This window comes from Papaver somniferum, chromosome 10 (assembly GCF_003573695.1).
Source record: "Papaver somniferum cultivar HN1 chromosome 10, ASM357369v1, whole genome shotgun sequence".
In the NCBI taxonomy this organism is placed as follows: domain Eukaryota; kingdom Viridiplantae; phylum Streptophyta; class Magnoliopsida; order Ranunculales; family Papaveraceae; genus Papaver; species Papaver somniferum.
Genome location: NC_039367.1, coordinates 51,922,619 through 51,949,877, shown reverse-complemented (window position 1 = coordinate 51,949,877; position 27,259 = coordinate 51,922,619). Strand labels below are relative to the sequence as shown.

The 27,259-nt window shown below is 36.4% G+C and overlaps 2 protein-coding genes, 1 long non-coding RNA gene and 1 pseudogene across 3 annotated transcripts; 1 reads left to right on the top strand and 3 right to left on the bottom strand.

Annotated features, from left to right (window-relative positions):
- Positions 1 to 5,548: 5,548 nt before the first annotated feature.
- On the bottom strand, positions 5,549 to 6,878 carry LOC113319046. Its single transcript, XM_026567346.1, has one exon. It carries the CDS (start codon positions 6,681 to 6,683, stop codon positions 5,799 to 5,801), a length of 885 nt encoding a protein of 294 aa, XP_026423131.1. The 5' UTR covers positions 6,684 to 6,878; the 3' UTR covers positions 5,549 to 5,798.
- A 235-nt stretch (positions 6,879 to 7,113) lies between these two features.
- Positions 7,114 to 11,232, top strand: LOC113319047 (annotated as a pseudogene).
- Positions 7,720 to 8,920, bottom strand: LOC113319048. The gene is made up of 2 exons (XR_003345043.1): positions 8,578 to 8,920; positions 7,720 to 8,392 (listed from the first exon to the last, which is right to left on the bottom strand). It is a non-coding gene; the product is annotated as an uncharacterized LOC113319048 (long non-coding RNA).
- Positions 11,233 to 11,409: 177 nt separating the features above from the next.
- On the bottom strand, positions 11,410 to 15,591 carry LOC113318130 (uncharacterized membrane protein At1g16860-like). Its single transcript, XM_026566255.1, has 4 exons — positions 14,517 to 15,591; positions 13,424 to 13,579; positions 12,335 to 12,546; positions 11,410 to 12,162 (listed from the first exon to the last, which is right to left on the bottom strand). Exons 1-4 carry the CDS (start codon positions 15,288 to 15,290, stop codon positions 11,970 to 11,972), a joined length of 1,335 nt encoding a protein of 444 aa, XP_026422040.1. The 5' UTR covers positions 15,291 to 15,591; the 3' UTR covers positions 11,410 to 11,969.
- Positions 15,592 to 27,259: the final 11,668 nt, after the last annotated feature.

Below are 27,259 nucleotides of genomic sequence, written 5' to 3'. Positions count from 1 at the left end.
TTTTAGGTTCAGATGTAACAATTCACGAAGCCTATTTTTACTGTAAATTTCATTATTGCGATGCAGTTAGCAGGTTAATTGTATATCAGTTACATCTACCTGAACCTTGCTCGCATACATTTTTGCTCTCCTTAATGTGCCTCTTGAAATCCAAATCTTTGTTAGTTTTACCATCTGACCACAAACTTTCAATCCAAACTTTTTATTTTCGACAATTTTTAAATTCGAATCCTGAGCCTCATCATCATTGTCATTATGAAATTTTAACTGTACTAAAAACGACAACTGACAAAGTTTAGTCACAGCTTTTCTCCTTATTCCGTTGCTATAATTGTTGAGGAACAATGTGCAAGAAATTAACATATGTATTATGGAGCTCTACCAACTCAAAAATTTTAAATTTTGAAATTCTTAGGAAAAAGATATAAAGTGCCTGATTTTTCAAGGTGTCAAATTTGATGGTTTGTGAGTCCATCTTTCTCACAACACTTTAATTCTTTATTGATTCTTATGCTTAACTTTTTTTTGCTAATCAATTGATTTGATGTAAGTTCATGATTGAATGGGTAGTAGAAGAAAGAATCATTCTCTCTAGGGTTTTATTGACTATACGTACCTCTTAATAATTTTAATTACAAATATGTTCCTCCTTTAAATAGAATTACAAATATGTTCCTCTAACAAGAATTTCCATCCGAATTTTTCAAATGAAAAAAACGGTGCCACGTCACATGTATTTGCACCCAAAAGTAGACAAACCTGCCCTTGACATCTAACTCTAGGTAGTTAACCACACTAGCTTACGTGGCATCTTGTACACGCGGCAACATGTCCATGTCATCTCTGCAATTGCCACCTGGAAGATTATAATGACGTGGCAAATGGTACACATCATCATTGTCACCCAAATATGACCGTTGAACGGTCATATTCTGTTTTCTCTGCTATAAAACCACCATCCATTTATCTGCAGCAGATAAAAATCCCATAAAAATCTAAACAATCATCTACAATGGATGAAATTATGCAAAAGTTCAATATGAGAAACATGGTGGAGGTATCTAGCAGTAGAAGTTCCAACAGTGTATGTTCCATGTGTGAAATAGATAATCATCCACCAATTCAGTGTCCATGGATCTACTCTAGGTGCAAGAATGTACCTTGCAATGGTGTTAGGAGAATGTTGTTGTCTTAAACTCCTGAGCATCCTGGTGAGAAGTTCTTCAACTGCTCCATCTGCAACTATTTTGAATGGTTTGTAGATGCAATAGATGATGTTAAAGCTTTGGATGTTCAGCTTCCTGCCAATAAGTGTTGCTTTGCTTGTGGTGACATAAACCACCAGTTCAATTCCTGTTCATTCCAAAATCAACCTTGTAAGAAGAAATGCAGTGGAAAATACATGCTCAAAGTATGTAGAAATAAACACAACCACTATTTATGTTACCTGCAATGCAACAACATCCAATGTCAAGACTTCCAATGGGTCTCTGATGCTATTTTCCTTGCTGCCAAATCCAAGGAAAGATCTGCTAAGTTGAAGATGGCTGACCTGTGTAAGCAATTACAAAACAATCTACAAATGTAATGAAAGTGTTGAACAAGAAGTAATATAATGTACTACTTATATATTGAGCAGCAGCAGCATTTTCCAGCACCAAAGCATCCATATGGAACTGGACAAAAAGAAACATGAAGGTTATTAACAATTTATAACCAATAAAACTCTCCATGACATAAACAAGTTACAAAAGAACACTTCCAGTGGACACAAGTGTTTTATTACCTTCCAGTGGGTGAACTTATAGGCTTTAGCAGCATTCCAGATAAGGCTATGTATCTTTGAACCCTTATAGTAGCAGGAGAAACTAAGTTTGAATTGCTAACAACCTTGTTCTTAGGTGTAGAGAACACAAAGTCATCTTCATGTGTCACATTCTTCTTAGGTGAAGAAAACACCATCTCAGAGTCACTTGTCACCTTCTTAGTAGGAGTTAAATACATAACTTCATTAGTAACACCTGAAGATGATGGGCATTCATCACCAGCCCTCAAAACCTTGTCACTAATACTGAAGTAAAGATGCACATAACCATCATCTTGATATTCAGCCCTGTCCCACATTGTAAAGAACTCCTCATGATTGGTAATCAGTTATGGTATGTTATCTGGAGTGAACCAAAACAAATTAAGCTTCTTGGCCTCACTAATCTTCATCTCTCACATAATCATATCAGTGAACATATGAAGATTAACAAAGTTTACATCCAAATCATGGTATACAGTCCATTTATTCGTGGTGAATAATTCAACCCTAAAGCTCCTTTTAGGGTACCTAACAAATCTGCTTCTGCACATACAACAAACAAAAAACCATCCAACCAATTCAATTACTAAGTTTGTAATATATCCCCAGAAACCATATTCATCATTTTTACCATTCAACAACAGCCATAAATCGAGAAATTAAAAAAAAATCCCCAAATTTCAAAATTAGGGTTTCTGAAAAATCCCAAAATTTCAAAATTAGGGTTTGAAAAATTAAAATCAGTAATCAAATAAGGGTAAATCGAACAAACCCTAACACTACAGAGACATGATTGTTTGAATCAAAAGAACCCTGAACCCTAAATCACCAGAAACAATAAAAACCCTAAAAATACAGAATCATTTTGAGAATCAAAACAAAGTTGAAGAACTTCTTACCTCATTTTGCTCGAATCACTATCATCACCACTCATCTTGTAGAACTTCTTACTTCAATCACTTCTTCAAAAGTTCTTCATCAACAGACCTTGAACAAAAGAAGAGAGGGAAGAAAAAACTCTGCTAAAATAGAGGCGGCAAATTAGCAGATCTCTGCGATTAAACGGGGTTCGCTTTACTTCAATCAGTTCTTCAAGCTATTCATCAACAGACCTTGAAGAGAATAAGAGAGGGAAGAAAAATCGCAGAGAAAAAAAGAGGCGGCAAGTGAAGAGATGTTCTGATTTTTTGGTTTCATTTTTCTTAATATATCCAAACCCTAGACCGTACGATCACACGTGTCCCTGCTAATAGTCGTTAGATCGTGCTCGAGATGGATCATACGTTTTGTTAATTAACAGTCGTCAGATCATTCTCGAGATGAATCTTAAATCCGTTTTGAGATTAACTCGAGTTTAATTTGGGAATTTTGACTTTCCAGGGAAAAATCGGTAATTCAATATGCTTATTTAATACCTTCGGTGGGACCAGACTGAGTTAAAACGGATTTAACGGCGAGTCAACAACGTTTGGACGGAAAACCCTTGGAGAGGGACATTTTTCTAATTCTGTTTCAAAGAGGGACACTTTTGTAATTAACATATTAGCAGAGGGACACTTTCCTTTGGTAATTAACATATTAGCAGAGGAACACTTTTGTAATTAACATATTCTTAATACTGAAGTAAAGATGCACTTTCCTTTCACCACGAATAAATGGACTGTATACCATGATTTGGATGTAAACTTTGTTGATCTTCGTATGTTGACTGATATGACTATATGGGAGATGAAGATTAGTGAGGCCAAGAAGCTTAATTTGTTTTGGTTCACTCCAGATAACATACCAGAACTGATTACCAATCATGAGGAGTTCTTTACAATGTGGGACAGGGCTGAATATCAAGATGATGGTTATGTGCATCTTTACTTCCGTATTAGTGACAAGGTTTTGAGGGCTGGTGATGAATGCCCATCATCTTCAGGTGTTACTAATGAAGTTATGTATTTAACTCCTACTAAGAAGGTGACAAGTGGCTCTGAGATGGTGTTTTCTTCACCTAAGAAGAATGTGACACATGAAGATGACTTTGTGTTCTCTACACCTAAGAACAAGGTTGTTAGCAATTCAAACTTAGTTTCTCCTGCTACTATAAGGGTTCAAAGATACATAGCCTTATCTGGAATGCTGCTAAAGCCTATAAGTTCACCCACTGGAAGGTAATAAAACACTTGTGTCCACTGGAAGTGTTCTTTTGTAACTTGTTTATGTCATGGAGAGTTTTATTGGTTATAAATTGTTAATAACCTTCATGTTTCTTTTTGTCCAGTTCCATATGGATGCTTTGGTGCTGGAAAATGCTGATGCTGCTCAATATATAAGTAGTACATTATATTACTTCTTGTTCAACACTTTCATTACATTTGTAGATTGTTTTGTAATTGCTTACACAGGTCAACCATCTTCAACTTAGCAGATCTTTCCTTGGATTTGGCAGCAAGGAAAATAGCATCAGAGACCCATTGGAAGTCTTGACATTGGATGTTGTTTCATTGCAGGTAACATAAATGGTGGTTGTGTTTATTTCTACATACTTTGAGCATGTATTTTCCACTGCATTTCTTCTTACAAGGTTGATTTTGGAATGAACAGGAATTGAACTGGTGGTTTATGTCACCACAAGCAAAGCAACACTTATTGGCAGGAAGCTGAACATCCAAAGCTTTAACATCATCTATTGCATCTACAAACCATTCAAAATAGTTGCAGATGGAGCAGTTGAAGAACTTCTCACCAGGATGCTCAGGAGTTTAAGACAACAACATTCTCCTAACACCATTGCAAGGTACATTCTTGCACCTAGAGTAGATCCATGGACACTGAATTGGTGGATGATTATCTATTTCACACATGGAACATACACTGTTGGAACTTCTACTGCTAGATACCTCCACCATGTTTCTCATATTGAACTTTTGCATAATTTCATCCATTGTAGATGATTGTTTAGATTTTTATGGGATTTTTATCTGCTGCAGATAAATGGATGGTGGTTTTATAGCAGAGAAAACAGAATATGACCGTTCAACGGTCATATTTGGGTGACAATGATGATGTGTACCATTTGCCACGTCATTATAATCTTCTAGGTGGCAATTGCAGAGATGACATGGACATGTTGCCGCGTGTACAAGATGCCACGTAAGCTAGTGTGGTTAACTACCTAGAGTTAGATGTCAAGGGCAGGTTTGTCTACTTTTGGGTGCAAATACATGTGACGTGGCACCGTTTTTTTCATTTGAAAAATTCGGATGGAAATTCTTGTTAGAGGAACATATTTGTAATTCTATTTAAAGGAGGAACATATTTGTAATTAAAATTATTAAGAGGTACATATAGTCAAAAAACCCATAATTCAACCCTAAAACTCCTTTTAGGTACCTAACAAATCTGTTTCTGCACATACAACAAACAAAAAACCATCCAAACAATTCAATTACTAAGTTTGCAATATATCCCCAGAAACCATATTCATCATTTTTACCATTCAACAACAGCCATAAATCGAGAAATTAAAAAAAATCCCCAAATTTTGCAAATTAGTACAAATTTTAACCACTAAATTTTGAAAAACACACACCAACAAATTTGTAAATTCTACCCACTAAATTTTGAAAAGACACACACGAATTTGAATGTGAAAGTGAATATCTTTTTTTATACTTGAACAAGGAAAAGTGGGAGGAAGAAACAAATTCAGCACCACCAAAAATAGCACATGAGTCTGAGACAAGCCAGAGACATGGACATAGATAAAAACAAAGTGCTATACACAGGTCATATTCCAACATCAATGTTGTCTTTACCTTCATTATCATCATCACTCATTCTTAATTCAGAATAACAAAGATGGCATTGCTGTTTGAATTACAGGTTAACAATGGCTTCATCCTCAAAATGAAAGAACCCAGAATCTAAAATTTCTATTAAATTCACAATAATCGTTAAAAAAAGAAAAATGCAAAAATTAAAACCAAATTACAGTTTCTTTTCAATGTTTAGGACTCTTGACAGTGGATGGTGATGGAGATGAGGACAGTGGTAGTATTTGTGATGAATTTTGATGGTGGTGATAATGATCAAATTCACTTTCCTTGTGTTTATTATCCACTGTTATAGTGAAAGAACCATCTTCCTCATTTGATGAAGCCATTGATGAAGTTGGAGAAACTGTATTCTTTTGGACCTTTCTCAAAGCTTCTTCAATCAATCTTCTCTTAGTAAATTTATCCTCAGCATCTTTCAAGAACTTGAATTTTGGAGGAGGTGATGGTCTTATCCTATACATCTCAGGATCAACAGATGATTCAAACAAAGGGTTAATACCACTTTGGTTATAACTATGAATTGGAGTAAGAGGAGGAGTTAATCTTGGTGAAGACATTGGTGTTAAAAATGGTGTTTCCACTGCAACAAGAAAATCAGCTAAACTTTTTCTTGATACTTTGTTATTTCTAGATCTTCCATCTTCTGACTCCAGATCTTCTTTTGTTTCTTCTTTAATGGTGAACAGCAATCTTGGTGGTCCTGAAAGATTATGCAATCTCATTAATTCAGCTTCAATACTATCTTCACCAAATGAGTTCAAATACACTTGTTTGCTTGAGCTAAGTTGACTTTGTTGTTCAAGATCATTAAAGAGTCCTTGAGGGTTTAAACCTGTTGAACTCAATGAAGATGGCTTCTTCCAACAAAACAAATATAAAAACTCTCTTGCACTTGATGAACTACAACTGCTGCTGTAATCATCTTGGATATCATTGGTTACTCTTTTCTTCTTCCACCATAGTAAGTAGTATAACTCTGCAACAAGTGCTAGTAAGAGTAAACTGAATACCAAGCTTAACCCAATTCCTAAATTGCTCAGAGATGTCATCCCTACAAAATCAGATCCCAAAAACCACACCAAATTTATAATAAAACTATCCTTTACTTTTCCAACCTTGAATATATTTTTCTTTCCATGACATCAAAACTAGTTCTATCGGCGATGATGGTGGTGGTAGCTGCAAGTGGAGGAGTTGGCTGCGCTAGAGAGAAGAGAAGAGAAGAGACGACTAGTTGAGAGACTTGAGAGTGAGAGACTCGAGAGTGAAGTAGGAGCTTCTTCTGGATATCTAAGTTATGAACGGACGGTCCTGATAATATTTAGAAATTTCATCAAAGAAGATTTTTACTATTTACTTGGAAAGTGAAAAGTATTCAATTATTTACTGCTTGTGAAAACAATTCAGTTTTCTTCGTTACTATCAAATTCGTCGACTGTTTGGACTCGTTAAGAAATTGATATTCCGCCGGCCATTCATGGATATTCTTTACCTAATACCAGTAGCTAATTGAGAAAATTCAGAATTTCATTTTTCAAGTGGAGAAACGATGAAAAAGAGATTCCAGGGGAAAGTGGCGATAATTACAGCTTCAACACAAGGTATTGGGATGAGCATAGCAGAACGACTTGGTTTAGATGGAGCTTCTGTTGTCATCTCATCTCGTAAACAGGTTTTAATTGGTTTCTCTCCTTTGATCGTTTTATTAGTCTGGGTTACAATTTTCATTTAGATTTAAAATAAAATTAATTTGAGTTTTGGCTCTATTGTTCTTACAGAAAAATGTAGATGATCTAAGGATATTGAAGTTTTTGGGGTTGTATGTCATGTATCAAACGCTCAACATAGAAAGAATCTCATTGACCGGACTCTTCAGGTTGATAATTAACACAATTTGCTCTCCCTTCACTTCTAGGGCTAGGGCTGCACATGAGCCGGTACAGTCCGGTTTTCTGTTGGAACCGGTACCTGTACCTAGAGTTGACCGGTTCCTCATTTTGAGGACCTGTACCTGGACTTGTACCTGTATCTGTAAGATCGGTCCGGTTTTAGACCGGTACCGGGTTTTTACCTGAAACTTTGATATAAAAATAACAACACAATTGCTCTCAAGAAAAAAAAGAATTACAAAATTAACAAAAGTTCCAAATTAAAGTCCTAGGATACATCTATTGAGTATCAGAAATAATTGTCCACACTCCAACTGCATCAGATTTCTTCATACACAAATACATCTCATTCTAAACTTAACCTTAATTTCTTTTTCATCTTTGTGCATCAATCATCCCTTCTTCCAAACACCACCATGTCAGGTTCTTGTTCTTGACAGAACCCTCAAATTGTTTACCATATCCTTGCTCAACTCCATCCTTCATCCACTGATCACAACACTGCCCAACATCATTTCTTGTTAGCTGGTCCACCTTCAGAATTCTTCTCAAGCAATTCTGCGAACAACTGAAGTGCATTTTCTGTGCGTGAGGAGGTTGTCTTCAACTTGCGGCTCCTACGAAATTTATTTGACTATGCTTTTCAAGCATTTTATTCAATCCAACAACAACCCTAAATCTCCTTGTCCCTGTACTTTACACTCCAGCCAACAACAAGACCAAGCTTTGCCTTCTTCTAAATGACAATTTATACACATACAACACCACCAATTCAGCCAAGTTCAACTTGTTGGAACCTACTTTCACGACTACCAATTCAATCTCAGTTCCATTCCTCAACAACGACCATCATCACCAATTTATCAAACCTGAAAGTAGTAAAAAATCATAAGTCAATTTATAGCTATACAAATTAATCTGCATCTCAAATAAAACCCTAGCTCTGATTCAATCATGCAATTAAACAATTAAACTGAGCATGCAATTAATTATGAAGAATCCATAGTTCATCAAACAAATTACCGAAAATCGGATGAGTGATTTACTGATTTACCTTGACCGAATCATACCTATATCATTACTTTCATCACCATCTTGATGAAGCTTCAATTGAAACAGTACTAGAAAAAGTAGAAGACGATGAATTAATGTCTGCTAATGGGTTTTTGAGATTGGGTTTCATATTCTTCTTTGATGAAGATAGAGATTCAATCTTCATGAGTTGATTTTATCTCTTCATTTCAAAATTGTAAAATTGATGAAGTGAAAGTAGTGAGTGTCGTTATTGATTAAACTTCAGTTGAGAAAATAAGAAGAAGAGGTAGGGAAGGAAGAACGAGTGAACTGAGTTCTATTTGGTAGATAAGATGCTATGAATAATCGATGGCTAGACTAGAAATCACTTATCTGGACAGTTATTATGCACCGGGTTTTTGGGTCCGGTGCTGCCGGGAATAGGTTAAGAACTGGTACCTGTCCCGATATATACCGGTTCTCATATTCCATTCCCATTCCCTGTACTTGTTACACCGGTTCTGGTTCGGTACCGGTTCTTTTTTCGGTTCTGGTGCGGTTCACCGGTTCCGGTTCGGTTCTTGTGCAGCCTTAACTTCTTTGTATTAAGTTTTGCTTTGCTCCAAATCTTTTGTAATGAAGCTGAATCTGCTCTAAGGATTTCTTGATTATACTTGAATACAAGATGAATTATGTTATAAGTAAGGTGTTTGCAACTATGTAAACTAATAAGTTACCACCCGTGTAGCAAACTTGTTTTTTGACAGTAGAATTTCTTTGGAATAATCTTGAGTTTATTCTGTTGTGCTCGCAGAAATATGGAAAAATAGATATTGTTGTATCAAATGCCGCAGCGAACCCATCTGCAGAACCCATGTTGAGAACTCAAGAAACTCTTCTTGACAAGTTCTGGGAGGTTAACGTTAAGGCATCTATACTTATCTTGCAGGTTCACATCTAAAACTTGTTTGTTTCTTTTTTTTGTATGGTTCCGAAGACGATGAATTTACGAACTATAGTGAGATCCAAATTGGAAGGAAAAGTCAAAGAAGTATCAAATAAAAATCCATGCCTGCTTCAAACTAAATTGATAGATTTAAAAAGTTTTTCATGGAAGCAGTTGCCATTTTATACAGGATGCAGCACCTCATTTGCGGAAAGGATCATCAGTTGTGTTTATTTCTTCAATTTCAGCGTACCGGCCACCTTTGTCTATGGGCATGTACGGAGTGACTAAAACTGCTCTTCTAGGGCTGACCAAGGTATAAAATCATTTGATTGCAGTTTCTTACACGGTCTCGATTTCAGTCGTCATGTTATATGTGCCTATGTGTACCAGGGAGTAGTTTTAACTAATTTCATTGTTTCGGTTCTAGTTTCACATACTTCAGTCAAATGGCCTGCGGACAATATAATTGATTACAGTTCTGCTTGCTTTGTCTTCAGTAGAAACAGAACTGAACTAATAAAAAACTAAGGAACTTGCTTTTGGAGATGAAACGAGATTTAGGCACTTGCAAACCGTAGCTGATTATCTCGGTTCAGGTTATGCTTATTTGAATGCTTGATTTGGATTCAAAAAAACTGATACCCATGTTTGTAACGTACTATATGAAACAAATACTATAACCACAATGCATTGCCTCTCTCACCGCTTTTGTAAAATTTGAATCAAAGCTTGGAATGCAAAACTTTCTAACCTGATGCGTTTGTTGTCCTCCAACAACCTTAACTCGTCCTGTATCAACAAAACAGAAAATGAAGAGAGGATTGTGTAAATATTCAATTTATCAATCTTTTCCTTTTCTTTTATGTAGCAAGATTACATGTTTCTGCTTTATACTTCTTTAAATTTTCAAACAGCTTACAGATTTCGTTCTTCTTTTCTGGTTTTGTCAGGCTCTTGCGGTCGAGATGTCCCCAAATACCCGAGTGAATGCTGTTGTTCCAGGAGTAATACCCACAAACTTTGCTGACCACCTCATAAAGGATGAATCTGCTGTAAGTTTATTTTAATACCCTATGATCTCTGATATTCTTTTTTCCTTTGGTTGCTGAATATGATGGTACTAAGTAAAAAGTCAGAACACCAGTACACGAAAATGATAAACACACGAGGTCGGCTCGGATTAGTAGCTGAGCCTACACGTTAACACTGGAACATGTGTGGCAACTAAACCTGACAGTTAACCATTATGGGGTTTGGCAGGAAATCTAGCATCAACTCTAGTCACATAGTTAAAGAAGTCATGACTGCATCAGTTCGGCATTGCATTGACTAATACTTGGTTTCTTTTTCTCTCTCTCTCTTTTTTTTTAAATTTTGGGGTGCAGAGAAAGGCTGCCGAGAAAGCCACATTACTTGATAGGCTCGGCACGACAGAAGAGATTGCTGCAGCAGCGGCATTTTTGGCATCGGATGAAGCTTCTGACATCACTGGGGAGATTCTGGTGGTGGCAGGAGGAATGCCGTCAAGACTTTGATGCACTTTCATATTTTAAATGAGAAACTCTACTTCATGATTTAAAAGTTATATATTGTTCTGCTAAGCGAACTCTTATTCGGTCATGATCAAGCTCTGATCTCCTGAACTACATAAAATTGGTCACCTGAGTAAGTGGACTGGAAAGAATATGCTGTTCCAAAAAGAAAAAAATGGAAACTGCATTTTGATCGTGTTGAAAACTCTCTTTATCTTCATAGAGCAAACTCTCTTTATCTTCATAGAGCGTTTAACAAATGGAAAGGAACCATTTTCTTCCTTCCTGCACAATTCCATCTCTGGGCATGTATTAGAAAAGAGAAGATTTGAGTATTTCCTATAGTTTACAAAAGAGACAGTTGACAAAGGTTATTTATTCTCTTAATTGATTCACAAATATATTTTTTATTTGGACAGAATATCAAGAATAGGGGCATATATTTCAAACATCTTCAAACCACAATAGACAGACATAGACATAACACCGACTAAACTGCTCATAACAAAGATGAACCCTTTGGAGCATCTCTGCCGTATCCTTATGTACAAAAGAGAGACGGAAAGAGACCGACCGAGTCAACCAATCCATAACGTAAAAAGAAAAATGAACACAACAATAATACAACACATTCTACCAGCATAAAAAGGGTGGAGGGAACACTTTCTCTCTATTCTACTCTCGATTAGAAACATAATATAATATTCACTTGTATCTGTGTGCTTATCTTCACTTATTTATGGCATCATCTTTCTCAACCGGTCTTGAACTGATCTTGCATCTTCTAGACAAACTTTACATATGCTTTAAAAATCTGGAAGAGGATTGAGAACAGTAGTTTTGCATTTTACAGCACGTAATCTTCTCTTCACATTTTCACCTTGAGTATATATATGTCCTTTTTCGTGAATGATAAAGCACCAAATAGCAAAAGGGAAGAATTTAATTCTCTTACACAGGGATAACATCAGAATTTTGGTTCTCATCACACGTCAAGATGAGACCTTCGGTATAGGAGGGGAATAGGAAGCGCAGCCACTGACAACCCATTGATGCTGGCCTGTCAGACGGAACAATCATGAGAACATTTTCATGACGTCGGACAACTCCCATGACACTTACAGTGCTCCCTTCTTTAATATACCTGAAACGGATTACGGTGTTGTTAATAATTTATTTAAGCCAAATGAAAGTATAATAATGCTTCACTCACTTTCTTCCTACTTAGCGAAATCCAATAAATCATCACCACAACTACTGATAAAGCAGCTATCAGTGATTTATGGGTCCACAAAAGTAAAACAAAAGTGGCTTACCCTTCTTCAAGACGCATGATGCGGTCATCAGTAGAGAGCTTGCGATCAGATATCCACTGCAGAAAGCTTGGTGAAAGCTCCCGGTTATCCTTGGTTACATCAACCACAGTTGAAGGTTTCACGAATGGGGCAACTTTAGCGCCATTGCCTGCTTTAACTAGTGCTCTAAGCCCTGACTGGAAATCCGAAATATAAAAATCCGCCACATGTTTCTGTTAAGAAGGGATTAAATATATTAGCACTGAAAATCGGAAAGATCGTTGTCATTAATTACTAGAGCAAAGTCTGAGATAACTGTCCATTTCACAATATATGCAAATTGAACCAAACATCAAATTATACATTCCCACCATATATCCATTTCTCACTCGGATGTTTCAGAGAAGGATCTTTTAAACTAATCTTAGATATGTGAGAATCTCCAACAGTGCGTGGAAAAACCTTATACTTGACCTCTAGGCATTGAAGTTTCCGATTAAACTTCAGTATATGAGGAATGAGTCGGATGGCTAAATGTCTTAATTCAATGAAAAATCAAAAATCGAAAATGCAGAAATGAAGGAGTCACAGGTGTGTTATTTCTTGGTAGAACATATAGATTTCAAGGTGGTCACAAATGGAATAATTTTCATATAAAAGACTGATGTATGCACCCAAATAAATCCCGTTAGTGGCATCACGGTGTTGATTTCTTAAAGAATTGGATAAATTTGATGCCCCTCTTTTACAGCAGGAAAGAGATATAGTCACCACTCGCGGATCTTAATCGTAGCTTACCAGCTGTAACGCTAGATGGTCCAAACTGTCCAACCATTCCATGTATATAGTTACTCAAATTAATGGATATCGATACTCAGCAATATGACAATATGAGGTTATTCAGTCAAATCTCCGAAACAAATGTAAATGCAGTTAGAGCTATAACGCTAAATGGTCCAAACTGTCCAACCATTCGATGTATATAGTTACCCAAATTAATGGATATCGATACTCAGCAATATGACAATATGAGGTTATTCAGTCAAATTTCCGAAACAAATGTAAATGCAGTTAGAAATAGATGCAGCTTCAGTACAAGGCGAAATTTACCTCAAAATGTCTCATCCCCCATGAACAGGGCCAGTGATTAGAATTCGCAGACTTTCCACCACATCCTCTGTACTCATATAATTCTGTGGATATGTATACACACCGAGGAACCCTCTGGTACGAAGACTCAAGTGGAATGCTACCACATGTAACAACCTACAGAAAGATTTGTGATACATCAATTTCGAGACAAGAATTTTAAACATGTAAGGAGAAAAAACCCATAAGGTAGCACGATAAAACTTCAGCTACTTTGCATGCTCAAGTATAATAATACAACGTGAAAATGGTTTTACTAAATACAACATCAAAGTTGCTACGGATATATTCAACTTGTGGAATCAACTGAGCTAACTGTAGAATTAACTACCTATAAGGTATCAACTACCTATTGTAGAATTAACTTCAACAATCTTTATACAATTCTTTCATATACTCATATAGACATGCATAGAAACATATTTAATTGCAAGCTGACCCAATCTTGTTCCATGCAGAAATAACTTCTAATTCCTATGCAGTCTTTATTATACTCGTATAGACATGTATACTATCATGTAGTAAATTACAAACTTCCATGATGACCCGCTGGAAGATGCTTAAGCTAAATTCACAAGTCACAGAGCTTCAATTACATATGCTTCAATTAAACATATTCCACAGATACATATCTCCCAAACCTCAATCTCAATACTTCTTACCCACTGTTAGTTTACCCTCTCCCACAACCAGTTTGCAGGAAGCAGATGTTTTGGATTGCAACTTCTACTCTTTGTGTATGTAGACTAAGTCAAAGACCTAACTATATCGACCACAATAACAATTCTATACTTTAAATCTAACAATTACGCATGGATGTATGGACTACAAGCGCAATATGTTAGTTCACAAATGAAGACAAAACCATTTTTGGTACAACAACCGCAACGACAGTGACAATTTCAAGCAATATACAAGTGAATAGTCATGTTGAAATCAATTTCAGTGACAATCAGTAGCTATTACCAAATTAAGCTGAAGAAAAATCATCCAAAGTAGAAAGATTGAGAAAAACAACAAAACTGAAAAGGAAAGAAAAGAAAATGAATGTTACCCCAGTGACTTTAACAAACTGTCCATCTTGAGCACCTCGGAGTTCAGCATCAGGATACCTATTAAAATAACCTAATAAACCTCTTTTCCTCCAAGAGAAATTCCAAACTACAATCAAAGTAACCAAAACCACAATCCCAGAAACAGCAACCAACATAACCCCATTTTTAACAGTAGCCATCATAAAAACCCCAACAACTAATAACATGATAATTCCAACTCCAACAACCCACATTATTGCTTTAGAGAGTTTAAACCCAAATTTAACATCTTTTCCTATATTTGTAACAGCAGTACCATAAACAGCTTTACCAATTGAAGAAACAGAATGTTCCAATTGACCACTCCTACCCCCACGGTTCCCACTGACATTCCCAGAAGATCCAAGTGGACCTGAAGTAATTAACCCAGTTGGTTGTAAATTCATCATCATCTGACCAGAATGAGTAGAAGATGATTTCTTCTGCAGTGTTGGTGGTGGCATAGAACCAGAATTTGAAGATTTATTATTTTGTGGACCAGAATTAGAAGTAGATCTTATAGATCCACTATTATGTTGAGAAGAAGATGACTGTCTTGATGGTTTAAGTGATGATTGATCAAGCACTGGTATATCAAACATTTTACCAAGTTCACCTGATTTCTTTACATCTCCACCAGTATATGGTACTGCTCTAGATCCCATTGTTGGTTGTCTTTCTTTTGATTGTTCTGGTCTTCCTCCTGATACATACAGACCACTACTCAGTTGATGTGATGGTATTCTAGTAGCCATTGATGACCACTACTAGACCACACCCACTACTCAAGTTTTTTTATCACTTCTACAGAGAATCAAAGATAGATAAAAAGGAAGAGAGGATGAGTTGCAGACAGAGTGAAGTGAGAGAGAAGAGAGAGGTTTGATTGAAGATGAAGATGAAGAAGGAGAAGGAGAAGATGATGGGAGCTGGAAATGGTGGGGTGATGAGTGAAGAAGATGACGATAATAGATATATTTATTTTGATAATGACTTATGTATCCTCTATAGTCTTGAGCTGGAACAGTTTCATTCCTTCTCCCTCAAGACTCGGTTTGCAAACTTTCCCCATCCCTGTTTCTTCACCCAAAATATCTTATATCTTGCACACCTCACCATGTGTGAATGTTTGTCAACATTAGTTTTCATAGTCATAACCGAACATGGATTTTGCTAGAGATTTTCGTGTTGGCAAGTACGTAACTTCTGTTTGTCAGATTCAGATCGCTGGGCACTCGCGATGGCGAAATACCCGGCCTAGAACCGCCTAGCTAGGAGTCTAGGACTATCAGGGATTGGTACGAGATTTTTTTTTTCTTTTTGGAAAAAGAGGCAAGTAGTAGCTGAACCAAGAACCAAAAATGATAAGGGGTAGAAAAAAAAAATAATAGAGGTGATAGAAAATACTAGGACTTTGGATGCGATAAGGCCGGCTCTAATGGTTCTCCAAGATTAACATTTTTACCTTTTAGAGAACCCATATCATCAAAATTCAACGTCCAAACGTAGTGGGAACTCAAGATTGAAAACAAAGACGTCATTTGAAACGACACCAGTCGCCATTTGAAATAGCATCTGATGTATCGATCGTTAGATCACCAATAAGACTATGAATCCAACGGTCTATGCGATACTGATTTTGAATTTCCATAAAGTATTTCCTAGATGTCATTTTGTGCTTTTTTGGGACGCCAACCCTAATGACGTCCCAGTATTGATTCTATCTCACGTTCAAGCAAACTGAAGACAACTCGTTGAATTCAAACAAATCGCACATAAACGACACTTTCCTAGCGAAATGTTGAATCTTACTCTTCCACTAAAATAAGCCTAAACAATACATATACTAGGTATTTAGTGGATAATTTATGCAAATACAAACAATTAGGTGGGCCAAACTTAAATTTTATATAGACTAAACATAAAATATGGCAAAATGAAGGACTAAAAAAGGATTTTAAGATTTGGGGGATAATAATATTATGTTTTTAAGACAGATATATTAAAGGATTGTGATCGGTTATAGGACCGAGCAGAAAGTTTCCAACTATCACAAATATTTCAAACTGACAGCCAACATAATGAAACCACTCAACAACATAATTACAGGATAAATTTCGAAGTAGAAGCCTAACCATTCCATAAGAGTTTCTAAATAACATAACCAGTTTAAATGGCCTAGTTTGGATTGAAAATAACACAATCAAATCATATAACAAATCTACAATCAACAAGGATGTTAGGATCCAAAAATCCAACCATTTCTCAAGGGTTTTTTTCTTTCTAAAACATGTGTTAGAGCATAGCTCGGTTGAACCCACTGAGCGTTGGTATGTCAAGTTTGGTTGTCATATTTTAGTGAACCAAAACTCATTTAAAGAGTCGTTTGATTATGTACTAGAATCAACTTCGTATAGGTTAGCTTGAAAGTATTAGGATATGAGACATTACAAGTATTGCGAAGACTTGAAGAAGTGAAGAAGTAAGGAGCTACAACGACAACATCATCCTTCCACTTGAGGTTAGTGATATTTGACTTGAACTGTTTCATTCCCTAACGTATCTTTCAAGTCGTGCATATTGAAAACATAACTGCGAAGCATGAATGATTACACTCTAGTTAGACGTAGTATTAAGGAATACAATACGAAGTATAATGCTTATCTTTTGAACTTCGTATATAAGACATCGACATAATCGTTTGAATGCTATTGTGATTATGTATGGGTATGAGGTGAAGATTTCATCCTAGGAAACAATGTTTTACATTAGTTTAAAGGAAGTAAATTCATGAGCAAGTGTTGCTCATGTGATGAATTGTTGAATATTTGATCGTCTGAGCATGTGTTGCTCATCTGATGGATTATTGGCAGCGTACCAAAAATATTAATTAGAATACTGGTCATTGAACCGAGCATAATTAATAAAATTAATGACCATGAGATCATCGTAAAATTATTAAGGTTGGAATCTGGAATGATGATCCTTGGATTCAGAAATCCTAATTTGATCAATTGATGATCAATTCATGGTTCGTCAGAATTTTAACCATGGGACGAAGGAGGGAGCGACTACATGGGACCGTGGATCAAACATGTAGTGTCCATATGCTCACGTGAGAAAATACAAAGAACTCCTGAAGAGTTGACGATTTGTTGGTGAAAGAATGATCAAATGCTGGTTTAATCATTTATTCGAAAATGTTCGTCTGAGCCTTAGGTATGAAAACCTAATTAATTATAACGGAGTGATGGACCAACCATGGGGTCATGAAACCGGTCCTGGGTAGTCACGTGACCGCCTGATGATCACTTCATGAAAATCCAAAGTGTTTGGAAGAGTCTTGGACCTAATACGTGCAATTGTGCAAATTATGTCAAAACTATGAAACTTGATGGGACCGGCTTCTGTAAGCCAAAGAGCCAATCTTGGTCGGTCAAGATAGCGCGCTCGTGTCCCCAAGGCGTCCGCGTCTCAATCTTGAGAATTTTGATATTTTCTGGCGTGCAATTGGGCATCCATTCGAGAAAATATGCCAAAATTAGGGTTTCGACGAAACTGAGGAAAACACCATGAGATGATGGAAAATAATTACAAAATAAGGAATAAGGAGGCGTAGGACTACCGAGGCCAAGGCATGGTCGGCATGTCGTGGCCACGGTCCCGTGGTGCCTTTTCCTTAATTTTATAATATTTTGATGATTTTATGAAAAACTCATGAATTTTGAGAAATTTGATGAATTTAGGGAGTTTCCATGAATTGAAGAAGTTTTCATGAGTTCGCGGAAGCAAAAAATATTAAAATAATAAAAACAAGGGCGTGTGGGACCGTGGAGGCGCGGCCGGCCGGCTAGGGCCCGATCCCACGAGTTTTCATTCTTTTTAATATTTTTTTTAGGTATTTTTTTATGATTTGAGAGAATTTTTCCTAATTTGAGAGAAATACCATGAAATCAAGGAATTTGATGAATTCAAGGAAAATAAAAATAATAATAAAACAAAGGGGCGTGTGGGACCGGCTAGGGCATGGCCGGCCGGCCAGGGCCCGGTCCCACTAGTTTTCATAATTTATTTTATTATTATTTGGTGATTTGTGCAAAATACCATGAAATCAAGGAGTTTTTTCACGAAATTAGAGAAATAATAATAATAATAAAATAATGAGGAACCGTGAGGTGTGGGTCCGGCTGGGACCAAGGCACGGCCGGTTGGCCCATGGTCACGCCCCACACTCCTTTCCTTAATTTTATATTATTTTTTATGGATTTATGGCAATACCATGAAATCGAGGAGTTTCCTCGAGACGAAGGAGATTCGATCAAATGAGAGAATTTTCATCAAATCATGGAAAATAATGTATTAAAAATATAAAACTGGCGTAGGACTGACCACGACACGGTCGGTTGGTCGTGTGTCCGTGTTCCCAGCACCTTGGTCAATATTTTTAATTATTTATTATTTTATTCCCTATTTTGCATAGGTTCATCGTTTCGTTGTATTTTGAAATACTCGTTCGTGCGGTGACTGTTAGTGCATCGTCGTTGAATACACTTTCACCATTTGGATCGGGGCTTACTTAGAGGTAGCTCAGACGCCCGGTTGTTGATTATTTATTACTAATTGTGGAATTCAGTGGAGAATAATTCACAAAACTGAGTAATAAGATGTTTATTATTAATTCATAGGATCAGCTGAGGATTCGACTACGAATTCAGAATAATAAAGTGAGCATTACCATTCCATGGGATCGTAGATTCGACCATAGAATCGGAGTAATTAAGATTTATCTATTACCATTTATGTAGTTGCAGGAAATCCTACACTACACCCCTCATATGATTTCATTGTTAATCAACTCATTTTTAGGTTTACACTCTTAATTTTATTGATTAATCTTTGAATGTTCTTACAAGAAAAGATAAAGAAATCAAGAATGATCTCTGTTCTGAACTTTCTCTCTCCTATTTACTTGTTTCTTACTCAAAAAAGATATCTCCTTTTCTTTACAACTCGAACGACTATTTATAAAGAAATACATAGTGGATGACAGCTAATCTGTCCTTTATTTTCGGGTATGGTTTGCGACATTCTCGCAACCTTACAATTGTTAATTTCGCAAACTCTCTAATTTTCGCAGAACTATTATATCTTTCTCGTGATCTTTGCTGATGTCATTTATTTTATCATTTCTGAAATTGTTCTGCGACGCTGTTGTGCTGTGTCATTGATAATTTCGCTGAAACATTGTCGTTGCAAGATTCTGATCCTGCATCTTGCCTCTTCTCATATCTTCTTTGCAAAGTAGAGAATGATGTGAGAAATGCCACAGCTGTTCATCTTTTCATATTCTGCATTTATCACACGTATTCTTTCTTCCATTTGTTTCTTGACACGTCTTTTGTAACCGCTACTTTTCAACCGCTCACGTCTCTTCGTCTTAATGATGTTTATTTCTTCGAGTAAAAAAAATCTCCTTTATATAATCTTCTTACTCTTCTTTCCATTTTTATTTTTACTTTCTCTTCTATTTTTATTCTCTCATCTCTGCAATTCTGTTATTCTTCTGCAAATTCTGCTGCTGTAATTTTTTCCTCCTTCAATCCTCTTACTTTTCATACATTCCCATACTCTATGTTCAAACATGGATCCAAGTGGTCATAGATATGAAAAGAATTTACAGGATGTCCAAAAAGATCTTGCTGATAAAGGTTTCACACTCTCCACCATTCCTGGTGAAAATGCCAAATCAATTCTTTCTGTCAAACTTTTCTCTGATTAGTATTGTGATGATCAATCAATCATAATTTCGCTAGGTCAGATTCTCGCAGGTCTCCCTATTCCTCTTTATAACCCAGATCTTCCTTTATTTTATGAAATTCTCGCTCACTCGGGATTTTCGCGAGCTATCTTCCAACTGAGTGGGGACTGCATCCGTCTGATGGGTATACTTTATCCTTTTACTTCTTCATTGTTATAACTCAAAATTTCTTTTATACTAATATTTTTTATATATTTTCGCAGGTGGAAAAAGCTTTTTGCTGTTGCCTCAGATCTAGAGAGAGACGGGAAAATCTTGAAAAGAAGAATCTTCAATTCGGAAAAAGAATGAAGAATGGAAGCTGAAGTAAAGGTTCGCTTCGCGAGAAAAATAGACAATTAGAAATTGATTCTTCTTCGTATAAGAAAAAATCTCTAGTCTTCAGCAAGCTAATAATCAGCTTTACGGTATGTTACTTTTCTCTTTTCCCTTTATTCATTCATCTTGTTGTTTTATCTTATTTAAATGATCCTTTTTGCAGACATTTATGGTCTTTCTGATGAAGCTACCCTTCTTCGTTCATTTCCTAATGCCTTGGATAATGATGCCCTTCTTGAGCTTCTCAAATGACAGAATTTCATCTCTTTCTCTAGATGAGCTTAGATCTAAATTTCGCCTCTTAAAAATTGACCATAGATCTAGTTTAGGCTTAGCCAACCGATTTAAGCGTCTCCTTATTGATTCTAAAGAGAAAACCAATGAGTTAAGAACCAAAATTAGAAGTCTCATAGATGATAAGGATCGTATCTCTGATCAAGGTGCCAAGGCTTTGGCGAAATTCCAAGAGGCTCTCCTTGAAGTTCAACTTGAACGAGATGAAGCTAACCGCAAGAATATCGAACTCTGCGAAAGGGAAAATCAAATTCGTTCTCGTCCTCATAAGTAGTAAGGATGAATTTGTTTGGGCTGCGAAAATTTTAGATGATGCTAGAAAAGATTTAGGCGTAAATGTTAGTCTCCAAGTTGAACATACAACCTTGATTAGAGATATGATTTTTGACAGAGAAGGTTGCTAACTGCTCTTCTTTACTAATCTTTTGCTTCTTATGAATTCTCATCAAGTTAATAATTGATTGTCTTTTGTTCGCAGATTCTGAAAATAAATATCGTGAAAAGATTGAAGAACTTGAAGCTGAAAAGGAGGAACTCGCAAAGAATCTTTCTTCTCGCAACGACAAGTATTCTAGATTAAAGAATCAAATCAAGATCACTGTTGCGAATTTTAAAAATGCCGCTATGCATTTTCGCAATCAAACTAGCCAAATGGTTTGTGACGATCATAATATCCCACATTCTGATTATCCTTGTCTTTTAGAAGAAATCCCACAGAATACTCCCAGTTTGATTATCTCTGATAACGAAGTTGACGATGAAGAATCTGATAGTGATGGAAGTTCTGGTGGTGATGAAGATTCTGACGCAGACGAAGAAGGAAACAAGTCTGATGAAGATAATGAAGGATTAACTAAGAAATAGTCTTTACTTATTTCTTTGATTCTTTGTAATACTTGTACATTTATTTCTTTTTTCTGTATATTTGTGTTTCTTTCATTTTGACCTGCATTAATTAAAAACAATTCTTCTTTGCAATACAGTTATAATATAATCATTAATTCTTGAATCTTTGAGTAAATCTCTCATATGGAGACAAATAACATTTCTAATTTCATACATTCCCATACTTGCCTCTGTTATTTGAATCCAAATGAGAGATTTCATAAAAAAAAATCTTATTGTATAACTTCGCAATCTTATGCGAAGTGAATTTTGTTTCCTTTCAAAATCTCATTCCTGTGTGGTCTTATTTTGCCTTCCTAATTAAAGGTCTTATTATGCCACCTCTTATCATTGCGACAAAATCGCAGGACGTCCTTGCATTTTCATGCAAAAACCCATTGATCTTGCCTTAACTTTTTCTTTTGTATTATGGCCTCTTCAGGAATGTTGCGACAATATGACAGGCCTAAATATTCTTGCAAAAATTAAGCCCCATGAAATTGCCGTCTTGCGACGAAATCGCAGGACGTCTTCGCACTTTCATGCGAAAACCCATTGATCTCGTCTTATCCTTTTCTTTTGTATTATTGCCTCTTCAGGATTGTTGCACAAATATGACAAGCCTTATTATCCTTGCGAATAAACAGCCTCATGACATTTGCGTCTTAAGACACTTATCAGCTCCCTAATGGAGGGTGCCGCCCTTATCTCCCCCCTGGTTGCCCCTTCAAGGAGGCGTACTTCTACCATACAAGGTTAGCTCCTCCCATCCAGTCTTAACAACAACCAGTTGTTTTCGCAGCCTCTTATCCCTTTCACCTATAGGGTTTATGGTTACGATACTGCACCTAAGTGGGGTTTTCTTCAGGACGAGTGCAGTATAAGCCAAGACTTGTCAAGAATGGAAAAGTACGCTTCAAACGTCTCTGGCACTCTTGACTCAACCGTGTACCTCAGCGCCTTGATCAGATCTGCACTTCTTGGAAGAGTCCTTATTACCTTAGTCGCCCAACCTAAGTCATATGCTTAAGTTGAGAATCCAAGGTGCCTCTCCCGGATGGGCTTCATTGACCCCCAAATCTCCATGACTCAGGTTCCGGTGGCGGTGTAGCCTTTCCCTGAGTCATGCAATATGTACCCCCTTATATGACGTACTTTAGGTCTTACATTTTCCTCTTGCGAAATTGTATTCGCGAACTAGGGTGTACGCCATAAAGGTTTGCCTCTTTCTCTTTCGTCATTTTTCTCTGATTACTTTCTGTAAAATTCATTATCTCTACGAGAGTCTCGCAAATCATCATATTGTATCTGAATTTCGCAATCTCAATTTTGCCATTCAATCAAATGTATTTTTGATAATTTTGCTTATTGCGAGAGTATCGCAACAACTTAATCATTCATACATTTCTTGTTTTTATTACCTTTGTCATCCTCTGCTTCTTTATTATTTTCTGCTACTGCTTCCTTAGTAGTGGTATGTTCATTATTTTTATTCTGAGCTAGCATTAATTTCGCAACATCTCTTCTCCTTTCCTTTCGATTGTATCCACCATCAACCTCTCACTTCTTTGTGTATCTTTGATTTTGTGTCGCCAACTTTCCTTCTTGTTTGCTCTTCCTTCGCAAGATTCTATCTCAGTTTCGTAACACCTCTTGCCTTCAACCCAATCTCCCTTTATAATTCCTACACCACTGGGGTGAGGGAATATGATGCACTGGTGAAAAGTTGAAGCTACACCTAAAATCCCATGTAGCCAACGTCAACCAATTAACGCATTGTAGGGTGATTCTACATCAACGACACAGAATAAGATTTCAGAAGATATTCCCTTCAATGGAATTCGCATAGTAACCTCCCCTTTAGGCTTGTTAGCAGTACCATTAAAACCATATATCTTATATGTTGATGGTATAAAATCATCATCTCTTCCACCCATGGTTTTATAAGTATGATAAAATAAGATGTTCACAGAGCTTCCAGTATCAATTAGAATTCTATTGATTGCCCATGAATCTTCAGCTTCATCATCCTCATCTTCTTTTCGGTTTTGGATTAAGTTTTATTTCACTACCAATGGATTGTCATGCACCTCTTCTCCTTCGGGAACTTCTTCTGCGGTAAAAGAAATGATTTGTTTTGCCATTCCTCTAGTGGCGAAATTTTTGCAATATTCATAATTTCTCTCCATCATTATCTCTTGCGAACACTCTACTCAAAACATTATCATGAAATCTTCAATTGTCATATAGAATGTACGATAGAGTGACAGAATAGATTTTTGCTTTTGCACCAACTTCTATGAAGAATGTTCTTTCTTTTTCATCGTATTCATTTTGTGATGTTCTGGTGGTGGTGGCAGTGGTTGAGATTGTGGATGCCCTACCAAAAAGTCGTTTAGTTTTCCTTGATCTATCATTCTCAAAATATTTCTTTTTACATTTCTCCAATCATTTGTCGTAATGATGATAAGAACAAAACTCATGACTTCCTGTGGTTTGGAGGTGGTTCAGTTCCCATGTTCCATGGTGTTGGTATATTCTCCATCAAGATTATAGCTTCCCATATCTTCTCCACACTTGCATTTATAGGTGGCATCTTGATTTCTTCCCATACTACCTTGTGACCTCCTTGTCCTCTATTATAGTTTGGTCTTTGACCTCCATAAGTTTCTTGCTGTTGATCGAGTCTTTGAATCTTGTTATTTCCTACACGATTGTAGAAATTTCTTTCTCATTCATACTCTTCTTGATCTAGGCTTCCCATAGCGACCAGTTTCTGTTGATTGTTACTTGTCACCTTCTCTTGTTGTACTTGCGAAGTATTCGCCACTGTGTTTATTAGCTTGGGTGATAAGCTTGCATTCGCTGTTTGTGAGATGGTGTTCGCAACTGGATATGATTCCATTTCATTTTGTCTTTCCTCTAGAGCAATGTATTCTTCTTGAAGTTCCCGCAATTCAGTCATTGTGATCGTATTCATGACTCTGAAAATTTGGACATACAATAGGTTTGTTGCGAACATAGCATTGATAAATGATAATATAAGATATCTCTCATCTACACGGCCAGCCATTTCGCTACACATAGTTCTCTATCTTTTATTCAGGTGTTTCAAACTTTCGCCAATCCTTTGTTTTAATCCAAACACATCTTCTATACCAGGTCGCGAGGAATTATTACTTATATACGCCCCCAAGAATGTAGTCTGCAAATGATTGAAGGAGGTTATTGTGTTCTTTGGTAGACCTTCAAACCAGTTTAACGCCTCTCCTGTTAAGCTGGATGCGGAATATTTGCACAATACGGCATCATGGTTTTCCCATTGTAACATGCACCTCACATAGGCTTTAATGTGTTGAATTGCACAAGTTGTTCCATCAAAAATGCTGGCTAATGAGGGAAAATTGCATTTCGATGGTATTCCTCCTAATTGTACTTCCCTTGTAAATGGAGTTTTCGCAGCTTCTTCTATTGCTTCATCCAATTGTCTTCTACCTACTTCTCCTCTATTATTTAGCATTCCTATCATTTCTCTCAATTATTTCAAGATTTGTTTATTTACACCTGAATCTTGATCCATTGGAATCTTTAATTTCGCCTCTCTTCTTCTGCGTTCATGTCTATCTTCTCTCACGAAATTTTGCATTTCTTCTTCATTATCCTCATCTCGTCTTCTTCTGCAATTGTCTTTCTCATCTCTATCTTGAATTCGCATATGATGATGCCTTTTATTTTCCCCTCCATGATTTTGTTCATTTCTTATCAATTCAACTCGCTGTCTTTCAGCCATACTCTTTACTCTATCATACTCTTCATTGAGATTACCGTTATTCCGGTTTTGTGTACGTCTTCTTTCTCGATTGTCATGATTGTTCTGGCGAATTGTCTCCTGAAGCTCTTGTTCTTCCATTTTCGCTCTCAATCTTTCACGTTTGCAGATTAAACGTGCTTGTTCAGCATAATGTGTTTCAATTTCTTCTTCGATTGTCTGTTGATTTCTTTGAGTTTCTCTCACATGTAAAATTCTTCTTCCTTCCTCTCGATTTCCTTCGCCATTTTGGTCATTTCGTCCCTGATGTTGTTCGTTCTCTTGATTTCCACCATTTTTACCATCATCAAAAGTTTCATTTTGTGGAACGTAACGATCATCAGCTCTTTCTCTATTTTCGCGATATTCTTCATTAGGATTTGATATTTCTTCTTGAATATTGTTTCCAGCATTGATTGTGGGTGAGTTTCGCCTCATTTCTCTTCTAGTCGATCTTGAATATGATTTTGTGATACTTCTCGATCTTATATTCTGTAGTCTTATATTCTCCATCCTTAATTCGTGATTTTGCCTTGTTAAATTTGCACGTTTTTCTGCCTCAGCTCTTCTTTCTTCATGTATTCTTCGTCTCAACGTTTCTAATGCTCCAACTTCCTCATCTCCATGAATTATTCCTTCATCTGCTTCTTGATTTCTCTCTTCATGTCTATAATTTCTGTTTTGTTGCTCTTCTTCTACTTCTTCTGCCGAATTTGATTGCCAAGTGTGTATGCTCACTCTATCATAATCTGTATTCCTCCCTTGAACTAGTGTTTGTTGAATTGGTGGTTGAATTTGATTTTCTCTATTACTTCTCATTCTAGTAGATTCTCCCATTTCACTTCTTTCTCTTCTAGCAATTCTTTTGCTTCTTCTAACTGTAGTCGGTTGTTCGGATGTATTTCTTCTTCTAGCCATTTCTTCAATGTTAACAGTATTGCAAGAAATTATGGAAAATTCTTAATCAATCACTCTAAATTTTCACAAATCTCAATATCAATCTTCAGCTTTTTCTAAAATAATCTTCAACCCGTCCCTGTTTCTAGCGCCATTATGTAGTTGCAGGAAATCCTACACTACACCCCTCATATGATTTCATTGTTAATCAACTCATTTTTAGGTTTGCACTCTTAATTTTATTGATTAATCTTTGAATGTTCTTACAAGAAAAGATAAAGAAATCAAGAATGATCTCTGCTCTGAAATTTCTCTCACCTATTTACTTGTTTCTTACTCAAAAAAGATATCTCCTTTTCTTTACAACTCGAACGACTATTTATAAAGAAATACATAGTGGATGACAGCTAATCTGTCCTTTATTTTCGGGTATGGTTTGCGACATTCTCGCAACCTTACAAATGTTAATTTCGCAAACTCTCTAATTTTCGCAGAACTATTATATCTTTCTCGTGATCTTTGATGATGTCATTTATTTTATCATTTCTGAAATTGTTCTGCGACGCTGTTGTGCTGTGTCACTGATAATTTCGCTGAAACATTGTCGTTGCAAGATTCTGATCCTACAATTTATGAGACCAGTTGTGGATTCGATCATGAAATCGGAGTAATGAGATAATATAGTTATTGCTATTCTATGAGAT

Bases quoted from the DNA above. Each gene is read 5' to 3' on its own strand.
- LOC113319046 (XM_026567346.1), bottom strand. From the start codon at position 6,683: ATGACATCTCTGAGCAATTTAGGAATTGGGTTAAGCTTGGTATTCAGT.
- LOC113318130 (XM_026566255.1), bottom strand. From the start codon at position 15,290: ATGGCTACTAGAATACCATCACATCAACTGAGTAGTGGTCTGTATGTA. The intron at 13,580-14,516 runs GTAACATTCATT...ATCTTTCTGTAG, and splicing joins AGTTTGTTAAAGTCACTGGG to GTTGTTACATGTGGTAGCAT. The intron at 12,163-12,334 runs GTAAGCCACTTT...AATCCGTTTCAG, and splicing joins ATCATGCGTCTTGAAGAAGG to GTATATTAAAGAAGGGAGCA.